Source organism: Nuphar pumila, chromosome 4 (assembly GCF_984573655.1).
Source record: "Nuphar pumila chromosome 4, dmNupPumi1.hap1.1, whole genome shotgun sequence".
NCBI classification, from domain to species: Eukaryota; Viridiplantae; Streptophyta; class Magnoliopsida; order Nymphaeales; family Nymphaeaceae; genus Nuphar; species Nuphar pumila.
In genome coordinates this window covers 104,414,186-104,438,951 of record NC_143252.1, presented here as the reverse complement: position 1 = coordinate 104,438,951, position 24,766 = coordinate 104,414,186, and the positions used below count along the sequence as shown (strand labels likewise).

The 24,766-nt window shown below is 37.0% G+C and overlaps 1 protein-coding gene across 1 annotated transcript in view; it reads left to right on the top strand.

The window, feature by feature from the left end:
- LOC149840402 (coiled-coil domain-containing protein SCD2-like) overlaps window positions 1-24,766 on the top strand; it is a 60,880-nt gene that overhangs the window by 24,697 nt on the left and 11,417 nt on the right. The window contains exons 8-12 of the mRNA XM_090003152.1: window positions 13,856-13,930; window positions 14,067-14,177; window positions 14,283-14,343; window positions 15,241-15,357; window positions 15,518-15,639. Coding sequence (XP_089859278.1) covers window positions 13,856-13,930; window positions 14,067-14,177; window positions 14,283-14,343; window positions 15,241-15,357; window positions 15,518-15,639 — 486 coding nt within the window. The remainder of the gene's footprint in view (window positions 1-13,855; window positions 13,931-14,066; window positions 14,178-14,282; window positions 14,344-15,240; window positions 15,358-15,517; window positions 15,640-24,766) is intronic.

Sequence of the window (24,766 nt, the reverse complement as noted above, 5' to 3'; positions counted from 1 at the left end):
AAAAACCTAAGAACCAGCTCTTGTAGCAATTTTTTTTTCAATGTGTACATAAAGTTTTATAATGTGCTAAAAAATTAACAGGTTGAAATTTATGAAGTTTTCTAGATCATAAAAGTCCGATCTATACATAAAAAATATTTACAATAAAAGTCAGATCTTCGGTTTTTGATCATGAAGATCACATTCATAAGGTCATTTTTTTCCAAAAAACACTTAAATATGATTTTAAAAATGGTTTTGATGGTTTGTACCTTCCTTTTGTTGCATGATCATCTCTCTCTCTACACACACTCGAATCCCATGCTTAATTTGTGTAGCCACAGGCTATGTCACATGAACATTGATACACGTTTGTCCTAAGATATGTAACTGTAATGAAATATGTGGAAATAAAAACAATGTCCTACAATGGACATTCACATATAGAAAGCAAAGAACAAGTCCAAAAAGGACATACACAAAAGCCAACAATGGCTTGCAAACATAAATTCTTATAAATGCAATAAAGGGCTTCAAGAAGCCAATACTTTACAAAGGGGGAAACCCCACTTATTTATAGGCAAGGAGGAGTGAGAGAGAGGGAGAAAAGTAAGAGAGAGAGACCACACTGGGAGGCCCAACAAGGTGTTGTTGGGCTCCCAACAGTCACAATTGTGACCGTTGGGGGCCCAACGACTCCTAGTTGGGACCCCCAATGTGAATGCATTAAATGCATTTTAGGAAAAAGAAAACAAAAAAAATAAGAGAAAGAAAAAGGAAAATAAAAAGAAAAACAAAAATAAAAAAAGACTACAATGCCCTATTGGGCAGAATTACAGGAATACCCTTATCGAGTATGATTAAATATATATATATATTTATATATATATATATTGATTACATGTATTGATTACATGTATTATAACTGAAAGCTTGTTGAGAAGGAACATAAAACGAGGAGCAACAAGGGCTTTAGTGAAGAAGTCTGCCAATTGGTACTCGGATGTAACGTAAGGCAATGCTATGGTTCCTCTTAGGTATTCATCACGAACGTAGTGACAATCCATCTCGATGTGTTTAGTACGCTCATGGAAGGTGTGATTGCTTGCGATATAGATTGCGCTTTTGTTGTCACAACACATCTTAAAAGGAGTAGAGATGACTATACCCATATCACTGAGGAGACTTCTAAGCCACACTAGCTCCATGGTTGTAGTGGTCATTGCACGATACTTCGCTTCTGTTGAGGACAATGATACTTTGTGTTGCTGTTTGCATCTCCAAGAAATCATAGAGTTGTTAAAATGTAAAACTGTACACATATGTATATATAATAATATTATATTATTATATATATATATATAAATACATTTTTCATTTCTTTCTTTTCTGTAATTTTTTTTCTTTATTTTTATTTTTTGTCTTTATGTCATCTAGTTCAGTTTAAACTAGAATGACTGTTGCTAGTCAAGTCCTGTCCAGACTTGACTAGCAATAGAGTTGTTGGACTGACACAGTCCAACAACTCTTAATAGAGCTGTTGGACTGACACATTCCAACAGCTCTAAATAGAGTTGTTGGACTGTGTCCAACAGCTCTATTGAGTCCTCTTTCAGTTGTGTATATAAAGGGGTGCAACCCCTCTTGTATTTTATTCCAATGCTTCTTAAGCAATTGGTTTTTCATATCAATAAAGAATACATTTTTATTTTTATTTTGTTTCCAGTTATACCCTTTTTAAGGGTTATGCTTTAGTGTCATTCTTGACACTTGCCCTTGTTAATCTAAGCTCGTGTTTCGAAGATCCCCATTTCATTTCATGGTATCAGAGTCGCGGAAGTACTAAATCTTGAGGAAAAGCTGCCTCGGTTTCCGTGCCCGTTTGCAAAAGTGTTCGCCACTTGAAGAGAAGTGTTTTATCACTTTATTAGAGAAGATTTCACATCTTGTTGTATTGTTTTTTTTTCTTCTTTCTTTTTCATTTTTCTTCTTATTTCTCTTTTATCCTTATTCTTTCTCTCCTTGTAATCGATGGATGACAATGATAAAGTCACCATCATGCCTATGAAACTAAGCGATACGAACTATGTAACATGGGCTTCAATCATGAAGCACCATATATGGGGAAAAGGCTTATGGGGGATTGTGGATGGTTCCGATTCGGAACCTAAGCTATCTCTTACTAAAAAGGAGGGAGATAAAGAGGTCCCTCTATCGGAAGAAGAGAAAATCAAGGTTATTGCCTCATACAAGAAGAAATGGAAAGAATGGAGAATATCTCATGCAAAGATAATGTCATGGCTTATCAATAGCGTTGACATTAAAAAATGCTCAAGTCTTGCCAAATTTGATCATGCCGATAACGCATGGGAATACCTTAAGAATATGTATTCTCTTAAAGATATTGCACACGTGTGCAACCTCCAAGAAAAAGTTCGAATGATGACACAAGGAGACAAAACTATTCGTGAATATTACAATGGGTTGTCCGAACTTTGGGAAGAACTTTCCCTTTTAGAACCAAAGTGGCATTGTGCCGAAGACATCGAGCTTCGTCAGAAACAACTCGATGCTGAACATTTTTACCAGTTTATCACTGGATTAAGGCCGGAATTTGAAACCACTAAATCGGCCCTACTTCACCGGGGAAAAATTCCTTCTATTGTTGAAACTATTGAAGAGTTAACAATGGAAGAAAATCGTCTCCGGAAAGGTTCTTTAAAAATTGAAGATGATTCCGTTTTAGTCGTGTCTAGACCATGGAATCATGTTCGATCATATAGGCCTCCTCACTTTAACCGACAAAATGGTGACTATGATAAGAAGAAAGTTATTTGTCATCACTGTCATGAACCTGGACACTACAGGCCACAATGTCCCAAACTTAAGGAGCTGAGAGAAAAAAGAGCTGCAATTGCTGGATCGGAGCCTAAAGATCAGGATGCACCAGTTTCCCTGGCCCAACTAATGGAGATTCTTCAGCCTCTCATCAAAGGTGCCTCTTCCTCATCTGAAGCTTCAACCGGCGCAGCAGCCTCATCTTTTTCTGATCTAGGTAAAATTTCTTGGCTTCTTGACTCTGGTGCATCTTTTCATATGACCCCAAATAATCAAAGTCTATCCAAATGTGTTAAAAATAAAACAAGTGTGTCAAAGGTCTTTACTGCTGATGGGACTTCTCTTGAAATAGAAGGAATAGGAAATTTTGAAAAAATTTATAAAACAAAAAAAAATTTTATTCCAGAAATTAGACATGTTCCCAAATTAAATTTAAATCTTTTATCTGTATCTTAAATTTCTGATTATGGGTGTAATATTTCTTTTTCTTCTCATGGTTGTTGGGTACATGATCGTCAGGCAGGCAAGCTGATTGGGGAAGGCCATAGAGAAGGAAGACTCTATTACATGGATTTTTTGGAAATGCCGAAGAAAGCTTTTTGTTATAATATTCAAAAAATAGAGTTGGAACTGTGGCATAAGAGACTTGGTCACCCACATATAGCCAAAATCCAACATTTTCCAAATCTAGGGAAATTTTGTAACTCTGAATCATTTGATTGTAAAGATTGTATTCTCGGCAAAATGAAAAGATTACCATTTCAGAACAGAACCTTTTTCTCTTCAAGACCACTTGAATTAATACACTCGGATGTTTGGGGTCCTGCACCAGTAATTTCTAAAGGAGGATTTATTTACTATGTTATTTTTGTCGATGATTTCTCCCGACATACGTGGATGTACTTTCTCAAACATAAGTCTAAAGTATTTTCATACTTTCAAACTTTTCATAATATGGTTAAAAACAAGTTTCAAAATGATATTACTATTTTTTCGCACAGATTCAGGGGGAGAGTTTTTATCCACAGATTTTCAAAATTATCTTAAATTGCATGGCATCACACATCAAAGATCTTGTCCTTATACACCTCAACAAAATGGACTGGCAGAACGAAAACATCGCCATATTATAGAAACCACTAGGACTTTATTAATAGCAAATCAAGTCCCGAAAGACTTTTGGGCAGAAGCTGCCTTAACTGTCACCTATCTCATTAATAAGATGCCATCTTCTTCGTTACAAAATATCACTCTCATTGAAAAACTTATGAACATTTCTCCAGACTACTCTAGATTAAGAATATTTGGGTGCAAATGTTTCATATTTACTGACAAAAATGATAAACTTTTCCCTCGTGCGATTCCCTGTGCCTTTTTAGGATATGCTGAAAACCAGAAAGGTTATAGATGTTTTGACTTCAAAAATAATAAACTATATGTGTCTAGAAATGTTTCCTTTCTTGAAAAGGAGAGCTTCTTTGATTTTAGAAAATTAAAAGACGTCACTGAGTACTCCTTTTTGCTAGATCTAATATCAACATCTGATGAATATGACCTTGATTGTAACTTTGATGATGATCAAAGAATTATTGATCTTAATGTTGAAAATGAAGAAGTTCATAGAGATACTAGTATTCAATATTCCAGGCGACAAGAGTCTTATCCTCCATGTGCACTTGAAAAATATTCTAACATTCCAACTAGACAATCATCCCGAATCTCGAGGCCTCCAGGAAAGTTTGTATCATACGAGTCTTTCTCACCCACATATAGGGCAGTTATTGCATTAATTCACTCATATGAAGAACCATCCATATATTTTCAAGCAAAAAATGATATCAAATGGATAAAAGCCATGAAAGCTGAATTAGATGCACTTGAAAAGGCTTCTACATGGAATATTCAAGATCCTCCTTCAGGGAAGAAAACTATAGGATGTCGATGGGTTTATAAAATTAAAACCAAGAGTGATGGTACTCTTGAAAGATATAAAGCCCGTTTAGCAGCCAAAGGTTATGCCCAAGATTATGGGATTGATTATGAAGAAACCTTTGCTCCGGTGGCTCGTATGACTACTGTCCGAACTTTAATTGCCTTAGCTTCTATAAAAAAATGGTCTATTTTTCAAATGGATGTCAAAAATGCTTTTTTAAATGAAAAGCTAGTTGAAGAAGTATACATGGAACCCCCTCCTGGTCTAAGTATTCCTAAGGGTAAAGTCCTTCGCTTAGAAAAAACTCTTTATGGACTTAAACAAGCACCAAAAGTTTGGTATGATAGGTTTAGTCGTGTTATGATTGATATTGGTTTTCAATTCTGTTTAACTGACACTGCTTTGTTTATTAAGAATTCTGATGCAGGGATCATTGTGCTTTTTCTCTATGTAGATGATATGATCATCACAGGAAGCGATGAACAGAGAGTTGAAACAATTAAAACACTTCTTAAATCTCATTTTGAAATGACTGATTTGGGCTTGTTGAGATACTTTTTAGGCATTGAAGTTGCTTATTCTCCTAGAGGATATTTATTATCTCAGACTAAATTTGCTTTTGATATTGTTTTCAGGTCTGGTATTACTGATGATAAGAAAGTTGACACTCCAGAAGTTGTTAATGTTAAAATGAAGATTGATGATGAAGAACTTCTTGCAGACCCTACTCCTTATAGACAGCTTGTCGGGGCACTTTCCTATCTATCCATTACCAGACCAGATATAGCACATGCTGTTCATACAGCAAGTCAATTTCAACATGCTCCTACTTCTGTTCATATGGGAGCAGTCATGCGTATTATCAGATACATCAAGTCCTCTCTTTCACGAGGACTTTTCTTATCTTCCTCCTCTTCTCTTAATTTAATTGCATATACTGATGCTGATTGGGGAGGTGATCCCAATAACAGACACTCAACCACTGGGTTTTGTGTCTTTTTAGGAGAATCATTGATCTCGTGGAGGTGTAAAAAGCAGCAGAAGGTATCTCTCTCATCCACCGAAGCTGAATACAGAGCCATGACAACCACGACCATGGAAGTAGTTTGGATCCGACGACTGCTTGCTGACATGGGAGCTGAAGCAACAAAGGCTTCACAAATGTGTTGTGACAACAAAAGTGCGATCTACATTGCCAGTAACAGAACATTCCACGAACGCACCAAACACATCGAAATGGATTGTCACTATGTCAGAGAGGAATATCTACACGGGATAATTGATCTGCCATATGTCACTTCAGAATATCAGTTAGCAGACTTCTTTACAAAGCATCTCGCTGCTCCCTGATTTCACTTTGTCTTAGACAAACTTTCGCTCATTGTACCGTAAGTTTGAGGGGGAGTGTTAAAATGTAAAACTGTACACATATGTATATATAATAATATTATATATATATATATATAAATACATTTTTCATTTCTTTCTTTTCTGTAATTTTTTTCCTTTATTTTTATTTTTTGTCATGTCATCTAGTTCAGTTTAAACTAGAATGACTGTTGCTAGTCAAGTCCTGTCCAGACTTGACTAGCAATAGAGCTGTTGGACTGACACAATCCAACAACTCTTAATAGAGCTGTTGGACTGACACATTCCAACAGCTCTAAATAGAGCTGTTGGACTGTGTCCAACAACTCTATTGAGTCCTCTTTCAGCTGTGTATATAAAGGGGTGCAACCCCTCTTGTATTTTATTCCAATGCTTCTTAAGCAATTGGTTTTTCATATCAGTAAAGAATACATTTTTATTTTTATTTTGTTTCCAGTTATACCCTTTTTAAGGGTTATGCTTTAGTGTCATTCTTGACACTTGCCCTTGTTAATCTAAGCTCGTGTTTCGAAGATCCCCATTTCATTTCAAGAGTCACCTAAGAAAACACAAAAACCAGTAGTTGAGACTCTATCATTGGGATTTCCTCTCCAATCAGTATCAGTATAAGCAATTAAATCAAGTGATGACGAAGAGGAAAGAAAAACTCCCTTAGTTATGGTATTTTTGATGTATCTGACTATCCTTAAGACTGCACTCATGTGTACAGTTGTAGGTGCATGTTGAAACTGATTGATTGAGTGAACCACATGAGCTATGTCTGGCCGAGTGATGTATAAGTAGGTTAGAGACCCAACAAGTTGGCGGTAGGGAGTAGGATCCTCGAAGAGTGTTCCATCTTCCAACCTTAACTTTGCATTGATAACTTCAGGGGTTTCTGTCTTCTTATCATCGGAGATGTCAGACTTGGAAAAAATGTCAGCAACAAGTTTCATCTGAGACAGAATGTACCCTCGGGGAGAGTATGCTACTTCAATTCCTAAAAAATATCTTAAGAAACCAAGGTCAGACATATCAAAATTCTCTTTTAAAACTTTCTTAATATCATTGATTCATTGCTCATCACTTCCAGTGATGATCATATCATCAACATAAAGTAGTAGAATCACTACTGAAGACCCTGCACTTTTCACAAACAAAGCAGTGTCAGTATAGCATGAGCGAAAATTCAAACTTGTCATTACATTGCTAAATCTATCATGCCAAGCCTTTGGAGATTGCTTTAAACCATATAATGCCTTTTTAAGTTTGAGAATTTTATTTTCACCAATACATACTCCTGGTGGAGGATCCATGTAAACCTCTTCATTTAATTCACCATTTAGAAATGCATTCTTAACATCTAATTGATATATATGCTATTTTTTAATTGACACAACCGCAATAAGAGTCGTAACACTAGTCATCCTAGCTACGGGAGCGAAGGTTTCTTCATAGTCTATAACGTATTCTTGAGGGTATCCTTTTGCTACCAACCAGGCTTTATAGCATTCTAATGACCCATCACTTTTAGTTTTAATTTTGAAGACCCATCTACATCCAATAAATCTCTTTCCAGTGGGTAATGAGGTTATTTCCCAAGTTTTTGCCTTTTCAAGGGCACTGAGTTCTAAGTTCATGACTTCAACCTACTGGGGAATGTTTTTGGCTTCATTATAATGTGAAGGTTCATGAAAAGAGTGTAACGCAATTAGACACGCTCTATACCTTGGTGTTAGAGACTCATAGGAAACAAACCTATTAGGAGGATTGGAGATTCGGCCGGATCTCCTTAAAGAGGTTTCTTCTATGTTGAAACCTTGAGAGTATTTTTTTAAGGCACTCGTGGGAACTTGTTGACCACGCCTAACATAGGTTTGGATGGGTCTATCACTTTCATTTTCAACATTGTTAAGAGGAATATCCTCTAGATCATTCAACAAATCATTAGAGATTTCCTCTTCTCGAGGAATCACATATTCTTAAGAGAGAAGATCAAATAAGAAAGCATATTCGCTTTCGTCAATATCTTTAGTTTTCTCAAAACCATTTTCATTTTATAAAAAGGTTACATCTTTAGATACATATAGTTTGTTATTTTTAAGGTCGAAGCATCTAAAACCCTTTTGATTTTCTCCATATCCTAAGAAAACTCATTCAATAGTTTTAGGAGATAATTTATCTCTTTTGTGTCTAAGGACAAAACATTTATACCCAAAAGTCCTTAATCTATTAAAATCGGTGTCAACACCCCAAATTTTTCAAAATTTTGTAGATATTTCTCTTTTGCCCCTGGGCCCCATTTTCTGGGTAAATTGAGTCATTTTTACTCAAAATTCTAGTTTATTTCTCGAATTTACTGGAATCAAATCCATTTTACATATCTGACTCGAGTTTGGATTCAGATCCAGTTCAAAATCCAAATCTGAGCTTCATTATCCAAATTTCAAATTAAATTTACAAAAATACCAAAAATAATTTCTGAAAGGCTCAGACAGTCGATCCGATATCCATTTGAATCCATTGCATTGTATTTCCTCAAGTCGAGGTTAAAAACTCAAATATTTCCTCATTTGAATCCATTGCGTTGTATTTCCTCAAGTCGAGGTTAAAAACTCAAATATTTTCTCAAAACCTAGGTCCAAACTCGTTTTCTTAAAAATTCCCAAAATCAGAACCCGAATTCTCAGAAAACCCTCCTTTTGTAAATATTTTCAAAATCTTGCAAAAATAGTTTAAAATCCTTCATTTTCTCATAGTTTTAGAATTTTATTTCAAAAATATAATAAAAAAATACAAAAATGCAAAAAAATAAAAATAAAAATAAAATAATAACAAAAAATAGAAATGAAAAGAAAAAGAAACAAAAAAATCGAATCGAAAAGGATAAATACAAAAGAAATGGTTTTAAAACCCCTTTTTGAGAAAGTTTTTCAAAAGAAAGCCTTGTTTTTGAAATTTGGAAAACCTCCAAACGGCCTTTCCTAACGGCCGATCTTCTTCCCACTGGCCTCATCCGCCCATCGCCAACGACCTGCCTCTTTCTTCCTCAACCCTTCGATCGGCTACTACTCTCTTCACCCGTCGATCACTAACGACCTCCCCCCTTCTCGATGATTCTTCTCTTCCTACATAAACAAGCATCGAGAAGAGGGGAGGGGATCCATTAGATCAATTACATCCATCTTCTCCATCCGATCGCTCTCTCCCTCCTGATCATCTCCTCTTCTCCAATGGCAGAAGGCCTCCATAGTAGAAGAGAAGAGCGCGACTCCCTCCTTCAGAACCTCTACAGAATCAAGTAAGTCAATCCCCTTTTCTCCTTTGCTTTCCATGAGTTCCCTTCTTACTCTCCAGTTTTAAATCCCCATTCACGCACCATGGGTGGTGTTGGATTGCATATAGCAATTTCAACTCATCTCGTACAATAGCATTAACGGAATCCATCGATTCCAACATCTAATTCTTTTTCTTTTTTTTTTTCTCTGCTGTCTTCTTTGTCTTTAACACTTGATTTCTTGTTGTGATAGCGTGGGATTATATTCCGTTCATTCCAGTTTTATCATATTCCACTCTGGCCTTGAATGTTATTACATTAGATTGTTCATCATACTTTTTTTTTAGTGCACGGATCATCCTCTGCTTCAATATTCCCTTTTAGTTCACTTACAATGTTCATTGCAATATTATTTAGATCCATATTTTTGGTTTTATGCTATGTCACATGGGTGCGGGTGCGGGTGCGGGGATGCGACACTTCCAAAAAACCCGGGTGCGGGGGTGCAGTAGGGGCAAAAATGTAAAATAAATAAATAAATATATATATATATATATATATATATATATATAATTTTGAAGTTTTAACAGTTTAACATTTAACAATTAACATTGTCATAATATGATTCATCATGCATGCAATATATCAACCTAAATATCAAATTATCAATCAAATAAGTAAAGCAATTACATAAATCAACCTAAATATCAAGGTCTATTCTGACTTTGAAAAATTCATTCTTATTTCAAAATTTCAAAATTTCAATTCTAAGTTCCCTTTTCTCTTCATCTGAAGACTTATCCTTCTAAATTTTGATCATTCTGAGACTTGGGGATTTCAAGTCTCTGCTTCCAGATCTATTTCAAATTCTGAGTTAGATTCAAAACCTAACTTTTTCAAATCAAATTCAAACCTTTGAATCATTTTTTTACTCCATTATCAAATTTATTTCAGAATCACTTAGAAAATTTTCAAATTTCTAAAATGTTTTTCTCAAAAGCATACATCTCTGCATTTGGATTGCACAAGCATGATTTTTTATGCATTTAGACTTAGAATAAATTCTTAGATAATATTTAGGCAAAGCAAAATGCATAAATTCGATCCTTGGTTAGATTACCCCTGGTAAAGGCGTCAGGAATGGTCAAACCTCGTACCGACGAGCGAATTTCGTCTCTCCATTTTTTTTCGCGAATTTTTAAAACGGAGGCGAGTAATTTCAAAACATTTCCAAAATTTTGGTCAAATGAGACCTTGCAAAACAGTTCCTCTCTCTTATTCCTTTTTTTTTCTCTCTTCTTTTCTATCTTTTATTCCCCTTCAAAAGGGAATAGAGGCTAGAAAGGCGAAGAGAAGGAAGAGGAGAACCGAGAAGAAAAATTTTGCGTGATCACAATCGGGTGTTCTTTCAAATAATTTTTCATATGGAGATGTATTTTGTAAGGATGAATATATCATTCTATTTATCAAGTAAGTTTAAGTTAAAGCGACTTCGGCCCAAAAACTTTTTGGAATTTCTTTGGAAATAAGAAGTGTCCTAGTGGTTTCCAAAATGTGTCTATGCTTTCTTTCGGCTAGACTATTTTGTTGAGGAGTCCTAGGACATGATCTTTGATGACAAATTCCATTTGTTTGTAAATAATTTTGAAATTCATTTGAAACTCTCTACCCGAATCGGATCTAAGAGTAGAGATATTACTTGAAAATTGATTTTTGACTATCATATGAAATTTCTTAAAGAAGTCAAAGACTTCGGATTTTAAATTGAGAAAATATATCCACACATATCTATTGTAGTCATCAATGAAAGTAACATAATAGGAGTATCCGAGTTTCAATATGACCGGAGAAGGGCCCCAAACGTCCGAATGGACTAACTCAAAAGTTCTTTTGGACACAAAAGTTCTATTTGGAAAAAGAGTGGATTTCATTTTTCCAAAAATACAATTCTTGCAAACAAAATGTTTCTCATTACAAATTTTTTTTCCAAAAGGAATGAAGTACATTTTTAAGAAACTTGGATGTCCAAGTCTTTGGTACCAAGTTTCAATATTTTTATCTTGGACATGATTACAAAAAGAGTTAGTGGGAAGTTTCAAGTTGCTCATGTAATAGAGATCTCCCCTCCTATGGCCTTGCCCAATCTGCTTCCCGGGCCGAAAATCCTATATAGAGCAATCCTTAGTTGAGAAGGAGATTTCACATCCATGATCACATATTTGAGAAACAGAAAGGAGATTTAAATTAAGTTGAGGTATCACTCTTACGTTTGACACAAAGAAATCTTTGAAAAAATTTAAAGTTCTAAAACTTTTTACTTGTAAAGATGTACCATCGACGGTTGAAACATAAGAGTTTTTAGAGTTATTACACAAATCAGAAAACCCATTTTTAAGAGGAGTCATATGAAAGGAAGCTCCAGAATCAAGAATCTAAGAAGACATACCTGGAGGAGAAGAAGAAGCTATGGCGGCGATTTGAGTAGAATTTGAAGTGCTTCCGATAGTTGAGCAAGAGAGAAGGACCCCTTCCCTTTGATAGTCTCTTCCTTCTTTTGAGTAATTTCTTCAACGGAGGCAACCTTACTTTTTGGTGCTTCATTTAACTTAGGGCAATTAGGTCTTATATGACCCGGTTCTTGGAAATGATGGCAAATGGCTTTTCTATAGTTGCCATTATAGTTATTTTGCCTCTTAAAGTGTGGAGGCTTATAGGCTTTCACATGATTGCCGGGTTTAGACACGACCAAAACTTCATCTCCTCTTTTAATCATGCCAAAACGAGTTTCTTCTTAACATATTTCGGCTATGACATCTTCCAAAGGAAGAGACTTAGATCTATGAAGTAGGGAAGATCTAACTTGTTCATATTCGGGCCTAAGCCCATGTAGAAATTGTAAAAAGTGTTCTTTTTCCATTTGTTCTCTTCTTAGTTCCACATCTTTACTAGAAACCCACTTTGGTTCTAACAGAGATAGCTCATCTCATAAGGGTCCAAGGGTGCTAAAGTAATCTCTTACACCCATTTTCCCTTCTTTAATAGTCTGGATTTTTTCTTGGAGAAAGAATTGATGAGCAAGGTCTTTTTGAGTATACGTACCTTTCATAAAGAACCATGCTTCATTTGCCATCCGAAATTTAGCAATGTTGGCGCAAATTTTAAGCTCCACATTGTTCATAAACCAAGCAAGATTTTTTGCATGCTTGCTTTCTCAATCTTCCACTTAAGATTGGTGATCTTCAATGGCCTTCATGAGGGCATTTCCTTCAAGAGCTTTTTCTTGATCACCATCAATCTTGGTGAGTTGGAGTTGCGGTTCCGGAATAGTGCCCATGACATATCCCCAAAGCTTTTTACCCTTGAGGTTGTTCTCCGTAGCAGTGGCCCACATCATGTAGTTGGAACCATTAAGTTTGAATGAGAGATCAATCTTTTGTTCTCCTTCTGTTTTAAACTCAAGAAGACAAACCAAGAAAGAAAAATACAAAATGAAAAATATAACTAGTCGACTAGCTATATCAAGAATCAAGAGCATACACTTGGCTCTGGTACCATGTAATGAAATATGCGAAAATAAAAACAATGTCCTGCAATGGACATTCACATATAGAAAGCAAATAACAAGTCCAAAAAGGACATACACAAAAGCCAACAATGGCTTGCAAACATAAATTCTTATAAATGCAAGAAAGGGCTTCAAGAAGCCAATACTTACAAAGGGGGACGACCCCACTTATTTATAGGCAAGGAGGAGTGAGAGAGAGGGAGAAAAGTAAGAGAGAGAGAGATCACATTGGGAGGCCCAACAAGGTGTCGTGTGACCGTTGGGGGCCCAACGACTCCTAGTTGGGACCCCCAATGTGAATGCATTAAATGCATTTTAGGAAAAAGAAAAAAAAAATAAGAGAAAGAAAAAGGAAAATAAAAAGAAAAACAAAAATAAAAAAGACTACAATGCCCCTATTGTGCAGAATTACAGGAATACCCTTATCGGGTATGATTGAATATATATATGTATATATATTTATATATATATATTGATTACATGTATTTTAACAGTAACATGTTTATGAGTTATATGATACTAGATTTTTCTTTTTTAACTAGGAAAATGCCAACAACAAATGCAACAAAAACAATGGCTACATCAACAACAATACTACAACATAGTTTTCCAACATTGGGAAAGCAAAGCTTAAGAAAATTGCTCTTTTGTATTGACTAAAATTACATGGTCGTGCTTCTTTGTTTCTATTCTTAGCAATCCATCTTTCTTTGGCTGAATGTGGAAAGAAGTCAACATTGTCACTTTTTTTTAATAAACTTTAAGATTTTTGTTCATTCTTACTGGTGGAGTTTAGAAGGTTCTGCTCTTTTTGTTTTGATAATTATTCATGCATCTTTTTTGGTTGGACGAGTGGTGCTAATGAATTTACAGAGTTGGTATTTATCTTTTACAGGCTGCTTTTAAAGCTATGAAGCCAACTAAGGATCTAAGAGATGAAGAAATCGTGGCTCTTCGATCGGATATGGAGGTGAATTCACTATTCCTTTTTTCATTTTGTTATGGATATGTTTCAGATTGTTGCTTTGTAGATCACTGTCTTCTACTGTGACCATTGAATTCTGATTCCGCAATGTAGATTTTAATGGTTTTGTCATTTGAGTCAGAGTGCAAGAGAAGAGGCAGCAACTGCTGCAGCAAAGCTTCAGGAAGCAGAATCAGAGGCAAAGTCTCTACGAATCATGACACAGAGGATGGTTTTGACTCAGGAAGAGATGGTATGACTACTTTAAAAACTATTTTTTCAGTGATTATGTGATCTTGACCTGTGATTTTCACATGGTGTTCATTATCTGATTGGGTTTTGCTGGATCTGATTGCAGGAAGAGATTGTTCTTAAGAGATGCTGGCTTGCTCGCTATTGGAGTCTAGCTGTTAAACATGGTAATTTGCTGCTTATGATGGCAAAATTTGTTTTCTTCTTCAATTCATAGTGTTTGACGAGTATCTTGTTTAGACATGAAAACATTAACTGGTGTGTTTTGTATCTTTTCTGAACATTGCGAAGTAACTGAATAAGTATTCTAACATCAAAATATTGAAATAAGAAAGAATCTGCATTTTATGACTAATGAAACAAACAGCTTTCATTTTTTACTTGGGCTTTGTGAAGACCGGGTAGCACCAAGATGATCTGAGAAAGCCACCTGTTTTGACACCCAGTTTGGATGGACCATGGGTGAGATTTGAGTTTTGGACGTGGATGTAAAATGGGTTGGTTCTTGGGTTACCATTTTTAGAACCAAGCCACATTGGAACTTAACCAATATATACCTGAACATGTGATGATGAAACCTGAGTCATAAGCAAACAAATATATGCCCAAACACACACATGCAAGGATGTGTGTGTGTCTGTAAGTAGGTGAAAGGCCTTGGCATTCTGAACCTGCTGGATTTTGACCTGATCCATTGAATCACCACTTATTCTAAGCCCAGCGCAAAATCACCACTTATTCTAAGCCCAGCGCAATGTCTTTCCAATCCTTCATAGATCTGGACCCAATGACTCATTACTCATGGAGGTGTGCTATAAAACTTAGGCCATGTCCCAACACAAATCAATTCAGGTGTGGGTCTAAAACTTAGTACCAGACTGAACCAAATTACCAAACTCTAGGCGTGTGCATCTCTCCTTTTGACATGCTAATGGTCCTTTATTTTGTCAAATTTTAGTTTATCAAAATGGGTCATAGAAAAATTATTACATAATAAACATTATGATAGCTATCCTTTTTCTATAAGTTTGTCTAACCTCATTGACTTCAACCTCTCCCTGCAGGTATCCATGCAGAGATAGCAGGCCCAAAGCATGAGCATTGGTCCTCTCTAGCCCCTCTTCCTCTTGAGGTTGTCCTTTCTGCTGGACAAAAAGCCAAAGAAGAATCTTGGAATCGAGGCTAGTAATAATTAATTACTTGGCATGCATTTACAACTATTAATCACATAATATAACTCCAACATTATCCTGCTTTTATAGCTTCCTTTGTTTCCTGATGCAAACATAATGATTTTTTTTGGATAAATCAAGTCCTTGAAAAGCTTGTTATGCTGGGCAGGAGATGATGATCCAGAGAAAAGACCCAAGCTAGCACGAGATTTGAGTGATCTAACTGGAGAAGGCAACATAGAGAGCATGCTTTTAATTGAAAAGGCCTTACGGGAGCTAGCTGGTTTAAAGGTACGTCTCTTTTAGATTGGACTTTCTATTCACAAGTCGGTTTTCTTTGAGCTGCATGTGGATGCCATTTCTTGTTTAGTGTTTTTTTTTTACTTTCCTTTGTTTTACAATCTTTGTTGCAAACAGATTTTCTTAAGAGTTAGAAGCAAGATGCATGCACAAGCTACTGTTTCGACAGGATTCCATGAATGGGCTTCACATGGATTACTTAACACTTTGTGATGGCTAATTTCATAGTTTGTTTGTATGGCATAGTGACATTGAGATGTCTACATATTATTTCCCTAAATTTGTTACAGTGTTGTTGATTTCCATGCAGCAATCGAGAAAAGGCGGATCTGCCCACTCTTTCTTTAATTCTTGTGCTTGACCTAGAGAGAACATTTGATATAGTAGATCAGCACTACGATAGAATGGATGCGATCTTCTAAATTTCATAGCCCTAATTACGAAGGTGGACCAACTGTTGGCATGAATAAATCTTGGGTTCTTCTCCATTGCTAGATCACTTGCTAACTATTCATATTCCTTTCCTTGGAAGCTGACTTATTGACATCTTGAAAAAGTAGGGTTCATTATAATTTGGGTCTGGACATTATACCAGACCCGAGTCCATGTTGTGTATAGTATATATTGTATTCTGGGTCTGGATATTATACCAGACCCAGACCCACAGTGTATAGCAAAACAATAAATACATGTTTTAGGTCACGATTTCATTATTGAAATCGTGACAGCCGCAGCCCTCATTCTCTTTTGCATTCTCTTTCTCACAAGACAGATTCTAGGGAAGATTCTCACATGGTATCAAAGCCTAGATCCACCTAGGGTTTGAAGGGGCTTCCAAAAAAAAAAGGTACGACCAGAACCAGAGGTTTGAGGTTTCAATTCTTTATCTCTCTCGTGTTTTTCACTTTCATTTCTTCAACCAAAAAAAGGTACGACCAGAACCTAGGGATTCTTTATTCTGTTGTTCCCTTTGTTTCTTTTCTGGTGGATTCACGTCTCACATGAAGTCTAATATCATCACGTCTAACGTGAATCTCTTAAATATCCAAAAAAAAATTCACGTGACTCTCCTGTTTCATGTGAATCCCTAAAGTCGACCCCTCTTGGTCTGATCGTCTGGTATTGGAAACCACCTCAAATATTTTCCAATATTCGACTCTTCTTCTTCGTCTGGTATATCCAGATCTGATCGTGCCTTTGCACCAGATCTGGATCACTTCCCTTTTGCGCATTTTCCTTCTTCGTCTGGAGCATTTTTTTTTCGCTGTCCACATTTGTTTTTTTTTACAGCAGTTTTCAATCTGATTCTATTTCTATCCAGCGTCTCTATCTTCAATCTGTTTCTTCTCGCTGTCACAACTGACATTCACATTGCAGTTGTCTGCCCACATCGTATTCATTTGGGTTTTGTCTAAAAACACAGTCAGTTTAAAATTTTGTTCAACGTGTGAAACATTCTTATTGCATCAATCTCAAATTTTTTAAAAAAAAAGGAAAGAGAGGAAGGAAAAATTCAGACCTGATTCCCCTTTGAATCTGACAGTCTTCGATCGACTGCTTCTTGAAGGTTGCTCAGCTGCAAAAAAAAAAAGGTGACCAACACACTTCTCGGGCAATAGACTGAGCACTTAAATATTTTTCTCTCCATTTCCTTCATGGATTCTCATTCTTCTCAATCGAGTCTTCCCTCGAGTTTTCTCAATCAGCTTGTTTCCAAAAAGTTAACCACCTCAAACTTCTTGATGTGGAAGAGACAAATCATTCCTTTTATAAGGAGCCAAGGTCTCTTAGGTCACCTGGATGGAACCACTCCAGTTCCGCTAGAATTTGTTACGAGAAAAGAGAAAGATGATAAAGGGGAAAGTTCAATTGTTTATGTCAAAAATGCAGAATATCTCAACTGGGAAAGGAAAGACCAATCAGTAGTTGCATACATCACATTTACCTTGTCTCAAGAGGTTCTTGTTGTAATTCCTGACAATTGTAGTTGTACAACCCTGCAACTCTGGGAAAGATTGGTTCAGACGTATTCACAAGTCTCACAGGCGAGGATGGTTTTCTTCAAGAGGGAATTTCAGCTGTTGAGAAAAGACTCCATGACCATCATGGAATATCTAAAGAAGATGAAGACTATCACAGATCAACTTGCAGTTATAGGATGTGCAATGAGTGACAGTGATATGGTGCAACAAACTCTGAGTGAATTGAGATCCGACTATAATATGATCGTCACTTCACTATTGTGCCTGCCTGCTCTTCCTACTTTTGATGAGTTGCGAGCTAATTAATTCAGTATGAAATAACTCTGAAGGGATTTTACGAAGAAACCCATGTTCATGCAAATTCTCAAGAAGTTTTTGCCACAGGCATGACTTATGGTCGAGGACGGGGGCGAGGGGGACAAGGGCGAAATGGACACGGAGGATGTGGATTGCTTCCTACTCCAAATATGCTGACCCATGCTTTGGGACAAAAATCTATCCCCACTTGCTTTCTTTGTAACAAAAGGGGGCATATCAAGGCGAATTGTTGGCACAATTTTGAAAATAAAGGAAAGACTCCACCGTCAGAACAAAAAAGAAAGTCCTGCAATATCAAAGACAGTGGGGAGCTTAGAGATCTGTTGATATTCGCCTTGTCAGAATTGAATTTCAAGCAGAATGATCAAGGAACTTGGTTCGTTGACTCAGGGGCAGCAACTCACGTGACCTGCGATGTAGGTAAACTTTCTAAATCTATTCCTTATTTTGGCAAAAGTAAGATTGTCACTGGTGATGGATCCTACCATTCTGTTTCTCATGTTGGAAAATCTGTCATTCCCATGTCACATTCTACTCTTGAACTTTCTGATGTCCTTCATGCTCCAAATATCAAGAAAAATATTGTCTCTGTTTCTAAACTTGTTGATGATAATCATGCTTCAGTCGAATTCACTCCCTTCTCTGTGCAGGTCAAGGACCTTCGCACGAGGGAAATATTCGCTGAAGGAAAGAGACAAGGCAATATGTATGTCTTTCAAGAAGCTCCTTGTCACCCCATCCGCTCTACTCATCTGGATTCGAAGCCTTCATTAGAGTCCTGTTATTTCTCTTCAGCAAATGTTTTTAGTATTTCTGAATGTAATAAGCCTTACCTAAGGCACAGTCGGTTAGGACATTGTGGGAGTCATTTTATTGAGAAACTTGTTTCTAATAATCTCATTCCAAAGGAAAGTCTCAATGTGGATGCGAAAAGTCAGAAGTGTTCCAGTTCTCTTTTATGCAAAAGTCATGTATTGTCTTTTCATTCTCTTAATAAGAGAGCTTCAAAACCTTTTGAGATAATATGTTCTGATGTATGGGGACCTGCCCCGGTTGTCTCTAGATCTGGAAGCAGATAGTACTTAATTTTTGTTGATAGCTACTATCGATACACCTGGATATATTTCATAAAAAATAAGTTGGAAGTTTTCCTTTTGTTTCAAAACTTCTTTTCCTTAGTAAAAAATCAATTCTCTGAGTCCATCCAATTCTTCCAATGTGATGGAGGTGGGGAGTTCTCATCTAGTGACTTTATTTATTTTCTTCAAAATAATGGGATAGGAAGAAGGGTGTCCTGTCCACACACACCTCAACAAAATGGGATTGCTGAGCAAAAATACAAGCATATCGTCGAAAGTGCCATGAGTATGCTCCATGAGAGTAATCTTCTCATTAATCTGTGGACAAAAGCTTTTCATTCTGTCGTACATGTGATAAATAGATTGCCTATGATTGTTTTGGAAAATAAGTCTCCTTATTACTGTCTTTTTGGGGTTCATCCTAGTTATCATGATTTACGTGCCTTCGGATGTGTTTGTTATGTGCACATTGATCGGTCCCTGAGAAACAAGTTTCAGGACAAGGCTCAGAAGTGTAGATTTATGGGATATGCAGATGACTACAAAGGATATAGGTGTTATGATCCCGGCAACAGACGTATCAAAATCTCAAGAAATGTTGTCTTTGATGAACAAAATTTTGATCACCAAGCTGGCACAACAAATATGTCCCCTACCACAATCGAAGTTTATTATCCTTGGAAGAATTCAGAACTTTTTGCTAGTTCCAATGCAGTCTGTTCTCCAGATTGTGTGTAGCAGGATGAAAAAATGTTCGTGACTATTGGCACATCGAGAGCACAGAACGGGGAAGAAGTACCATCATCAGTACCGGGCAGATACAAGGGAATTTCATATACTAGACAGAGAATGACAACATCAGGCCTTTTAAATCGTGCCCCAGCAGCTGCACCTACTTCATCTCATACTCTCGAGGTCAGAAGATCCAATCGCATGCGACATCCTATTGATAGGTGGGTCAACTATAACAACTTCTCCTTGGATTTTCAGCTTTTTTTAACTGCCCTCAATAAGGAAGATGAACCTATCATGTACTATCAGGCAACCACTTCTACCAAATGGGTAGAAGCTATGAATGATGAGATGCAAGCCTTACATGAATGTGGAACTTGGGAAATTGTCCCCGGACCACCTTGACAAAAATGTTGTCGGATGCAAATGGGTCTACAAAATAAAGTATAAACCAGATGAAACCATTGAACGATACAAGGCAAGACTGGTGGCAAAAGGGTTCACCCAAGAAGCAGGGCATGACTATGATGAAACCTTCAGCCTAGTGGTGAGAATGGGAACGATTCGAATCATTCTTTCTTTGGCTGTTGAACATGGATGGAAGCTAAGTTAACTTGATGTAAAAAATGCATTCTTGCATGGGGATTTGAAGGAGGAAGTCTACATGGAACAACCCTCTGGATATCTCGAACAAAATTGTAAAACACATGTGTGCAGGCTAAAAAGAGCTATCTATGGCCTAAAACAAGTATCTCGTTCTTGGTTTGACAACTTTTCACTTGAGATTCAAAAGCATGGATTTTCACGCTCTTTACTGGATCACTCATTATTCATTTTTAGAAGTCAGAATGTGACCACCCTATTATTAATTTATGTTGATGATATTGTCATCACAGGAAACTCTGAAGATCATATCCAAGAAGTGAAAAACTTATTGGGTCAGAGGTTCAAAATGAAAGATCTTGGTGCCTTGCGCTATTTTCTTGGTGTAGAAGTCGATAGCCAGACTCATGGCTTGACTCTCACTCAGCACAAGTATACGATAGATGTTCTCAGCAAGGCAGGTATGAAAGATTGCAAGCCTCTAGGAACTCCAAGTGTGCTCCACAAAAAACTAAGTGCTCGTGATGGAGACTTGTGTGAGGATCCCACCAGGTACTGCAGTCTAATAGGGATGTTACAATATCTCACATTCACTCGACCTAATATTGTTTATTCAATCAATCAAGTGTCTCAGTTTATGCATGCGCCACGTACTGGCCATATGGAGGCAGTTAAGAGGATACTCAGATATCTGAAAGGGACCATTGGAGATGGGTTGATATATTCTCCACAGTCGTCTGACAAGGATGTGCATGAACTTACTGTATATTGTGATGCAGACCGGGCAGAGGACCCTGATGAACGAAGGTCTACATCAGGATATTGTGTTTTTATTGAAAGAAAGTCTCTTGGAGTAGTAGAAAACAAAAGGCTGTCGCTAGATCAAGCACTGAGGCTGAGTATAGATCCATGGCTGCCGTTACCGTCGAAGTCACATGGGTCAGGCATTTACTAACTGAAGTGGGAGAAACGATCTCTCGTTCTACATTGCTGTGTGACAATCAAAGTGCTCTCAACGTGTCATTCAATCTAGTACATCACAGTCGTGCTAAGCATATTGAGATCGGCCAACATTTTGTAAGACAAAAAGTTGAAGAAAAAGAAATCGAGCCTGAATTTGTTAATACTGAAAAACAAGTTGCAGACATATTTACAAAGGGCTTGACAAAAGATCGTTTTTGGATGCTTAAAGGCAAGTTGTTCATGGTTCAAGACCATGATCAACTTGAGGGGAGGTGAAAAAGTAGGGTTCATTATAATTTGGGTCTGGACATTATACCAGACCCGAGTCCATGTTGTGTATAGTATATATTGTTTTCTGGGTCTGGATATTATACCAGACCAGTGTATAGCAAAACAATAAATACATGTTTTAGGTCACAATTTCATTATTGAAATCGTGACAGCCGCAACCCTCATTTTCTTTTGCTTTCTCTTTCTCACAAGACAGGTTCTAGGGAAGATTCTCACACATCTATCCATCCTTACTGCTGGAACTCATTCTTTGTGTTGCTCTAGTTCAAGACCTCCAATTTGTATTTGTGATATAAAATGGCATTTTGGAAGAGCAAATATGGGGAACTGTGCTGACTTGGTTGTGTCAAGATGACTCCAGTAGTTTATTGATTTGTCAGTGATATTTGATGACCTTATGTTAAAATATGTATATATATATATACATATACTTATATATATATACATCCGTATATATATAAGTATATATATACATATATGTATATATATGTATTCTCTTTTATTGAAATACCCGATAGGGGTATTTTTGTAAATCAGCCAATGTATTTTTCATTTTTTCCTTTTTCCTTTTTTCTTTTTATTTTTCTTTCTTTTGGATGACCACAAGGGGCCCCACTCTTGTAGTCGTTGGGGCCCCAACGGTCAGATTTCTGACCGTTGGAGCTCCCAACGATTACAAGGGAGCCCCCTTGTAGTCCCTTCTTTGAGCCTCCCTCCTCTATAAATAGAGGAGGTGTTCTCCTCTTGTAGCATGGGTTTTTAACCCTTCTCTTCCTTTCTTCAATCATATCCAACTTATGACTTTAAGTCATTTTCTATATTTGAGATTTCTCCTCTATAAATAGAGGAGGTGTTCTCCTCTTGTAGCATGGGTTTTTAACCCTTCTCTTCCTTTCTTCAATCATATCCAACTTATGACTCTTGTAGTCGTTGGGGCCCCAACGGTCAGATTTCTGACCGTTGGAGCTCCCAACGACTACAAGGGAGCCCCCTTGTAGTCCCTTCTTTGAGCCTCCCTCCTCTATAAATAGAGGAGGTGTTCTCCTCTTGTAGCATGGGTTTTTAACCCTTCTCTTCCTTTCTTCAATCATATCCAACTTATGACTTTAAGTCATTTTCTATATTTGAGAGTTTTGTGTATGCACATTTGGTGTTTGTGTTCTTGGCTCTAGTGGTCACTCTTTAAGAGTGACTTTTGCTCTATTGGTGCTTCCGCCTCTTTTCATTACATGGTATCAGAGCTCGGTTGGTGATTGGGCTTTTCTTTGGAACGTGTGACTCTCATTTTTTGAAGAAAGGAAGGACTTTTTGGTGCCGATGGAACGTGACTCTAAAGTGGAGCTTTCTTTTAAGCTAAATGGGTCCAACTATCTCATGTGGGCCTCCGCTATGGAAAATCATCTTAGAGGTAAGAAACTTTGGGGTTTTGTTATGGGAACTACTCCCGAACCCTCTCTTGTTCTCACCAAAATCGAAAATGAAGTTGAAAAGGCTTTAGATGGCGATGAGCGCATCAAAGCTATTAATGATCATCAATCCAAAATTGAGGATTGAAAAAGTAACCATGCCAAAATTTTGGCATGGTTTATGAACAATGTTGACCTTAAAAATTGTGCTAATATTGCCAAATTTAGAAGGGCCAATGAGGCTTGGTTTTTCCTTAAGGGTATGTATACCCAAAATGATCTTGCTCGACAATTTTTTTGTCAAGAAAAAATCCGTTCCACCAAACAAATGGACATGAGTGTCCGAGACTATTTTAGCTCTCTAACTCCTCTTTGGGATGAACTTGCTCTTCTTGAGCCTAAGTGGGTGGCTCCGGAAGATATTGAATTAAGGAGGGAACAAATTGAAAATGAACATTTTTTTCAATTTCTTCATGATCTTCGCTCGGAATTTGAACAAGGGCATCTCTTCTCCATAGAAACAAAGCCCTACCTATTGAAGATGCCCTTGCCGAGATATGTCAAGAAGAAACTCGACTCGGCTTGAGCATTAAGAGTGATGAAGTTTTGGCCGTTACTAGGCCCGGATCGAATGTTAAAGCATATAGACCTCCCCATTTTAACAAAAATAGTAATGGGCCTAGAAAGGGAATAATATGCCATTATTGTAATGAACCGGGACACATTAGACCGGTTTGTCCAAAACTCAAAGGAAAGGTAGCCGCGGTTGGGGAAAATTCTCCAAAGAAGGAAGAAAGTACCAAAGAAGGAGACATCAAAGAAACTCTAAATCACATCTCCGAAGTTCTCCAACATCTTCTCAAGGCTTCTCCTTCAACATCCGGGGCCGCCATCGCCTACTCTTCATCACCTCCAGGTATGTGGATACTAGACTCCGGTGCTTCTTTTCATATGACATCTCATAAAAACTCTCTTTCAAATGTTTTTTCCGAACCCATATCCTCTTGTGTTTCAACGGCCGATAGTACATCATTAAAAATTGAAAGTATTGGATCACTTGATTTTAAAAACTTTTTCATTCCTAAAGTAAGAATCGTTCCTAAAATTAATTTAAACCTTTTTTCCGTGTCTCAAATCACCGATCATGGATGCCAAGTCTCTTTCTCACCTAAAGATTGCACCGTGCAGGATCTCCAGTCAGGGAAGCTGATTGGGCAAGGTTATAGAAGGGGTGACCTCTACTTTATGGATTTTTTCACTCTTCCATCTAAGTCATCTTGCAATCTTGTAAAAGACAAAAGTATTGGAGTATGGCATGAGAGACTTGGCCATCCAAATTTTGTAAAAATGTCTCTTTTTCCGTTTTTGAACAATACTTGTAAAGACAATCACATGACTTGTAAAGATTGCATTTTTGGGAAATCTAAAGCTACCCCATTTCCTCAAAGAAGTTACTTTACCACTCGGCCATTTGAACTTATTCATTCCGATGTGTGGGGACCTTCCCCTATTTTGTCTAAAGGAGGTTTTTCATATTATGTGATCTTTATTGATGACTTCACTCGATTTACGTGGATTTACTTCCTAAGTCGCAAATCCGAAGTTTTCTCCTTCTTTAAAGAATTTCATGCAATGGTCAAAAATCAATTTTTGGGAAATCTATCTATTCTTAGGTCCGATTCGGGAGGTGAATATATGTCCAATGACTTTCAAAACTATTTAAAAGAAAATGGAATTTGTCACC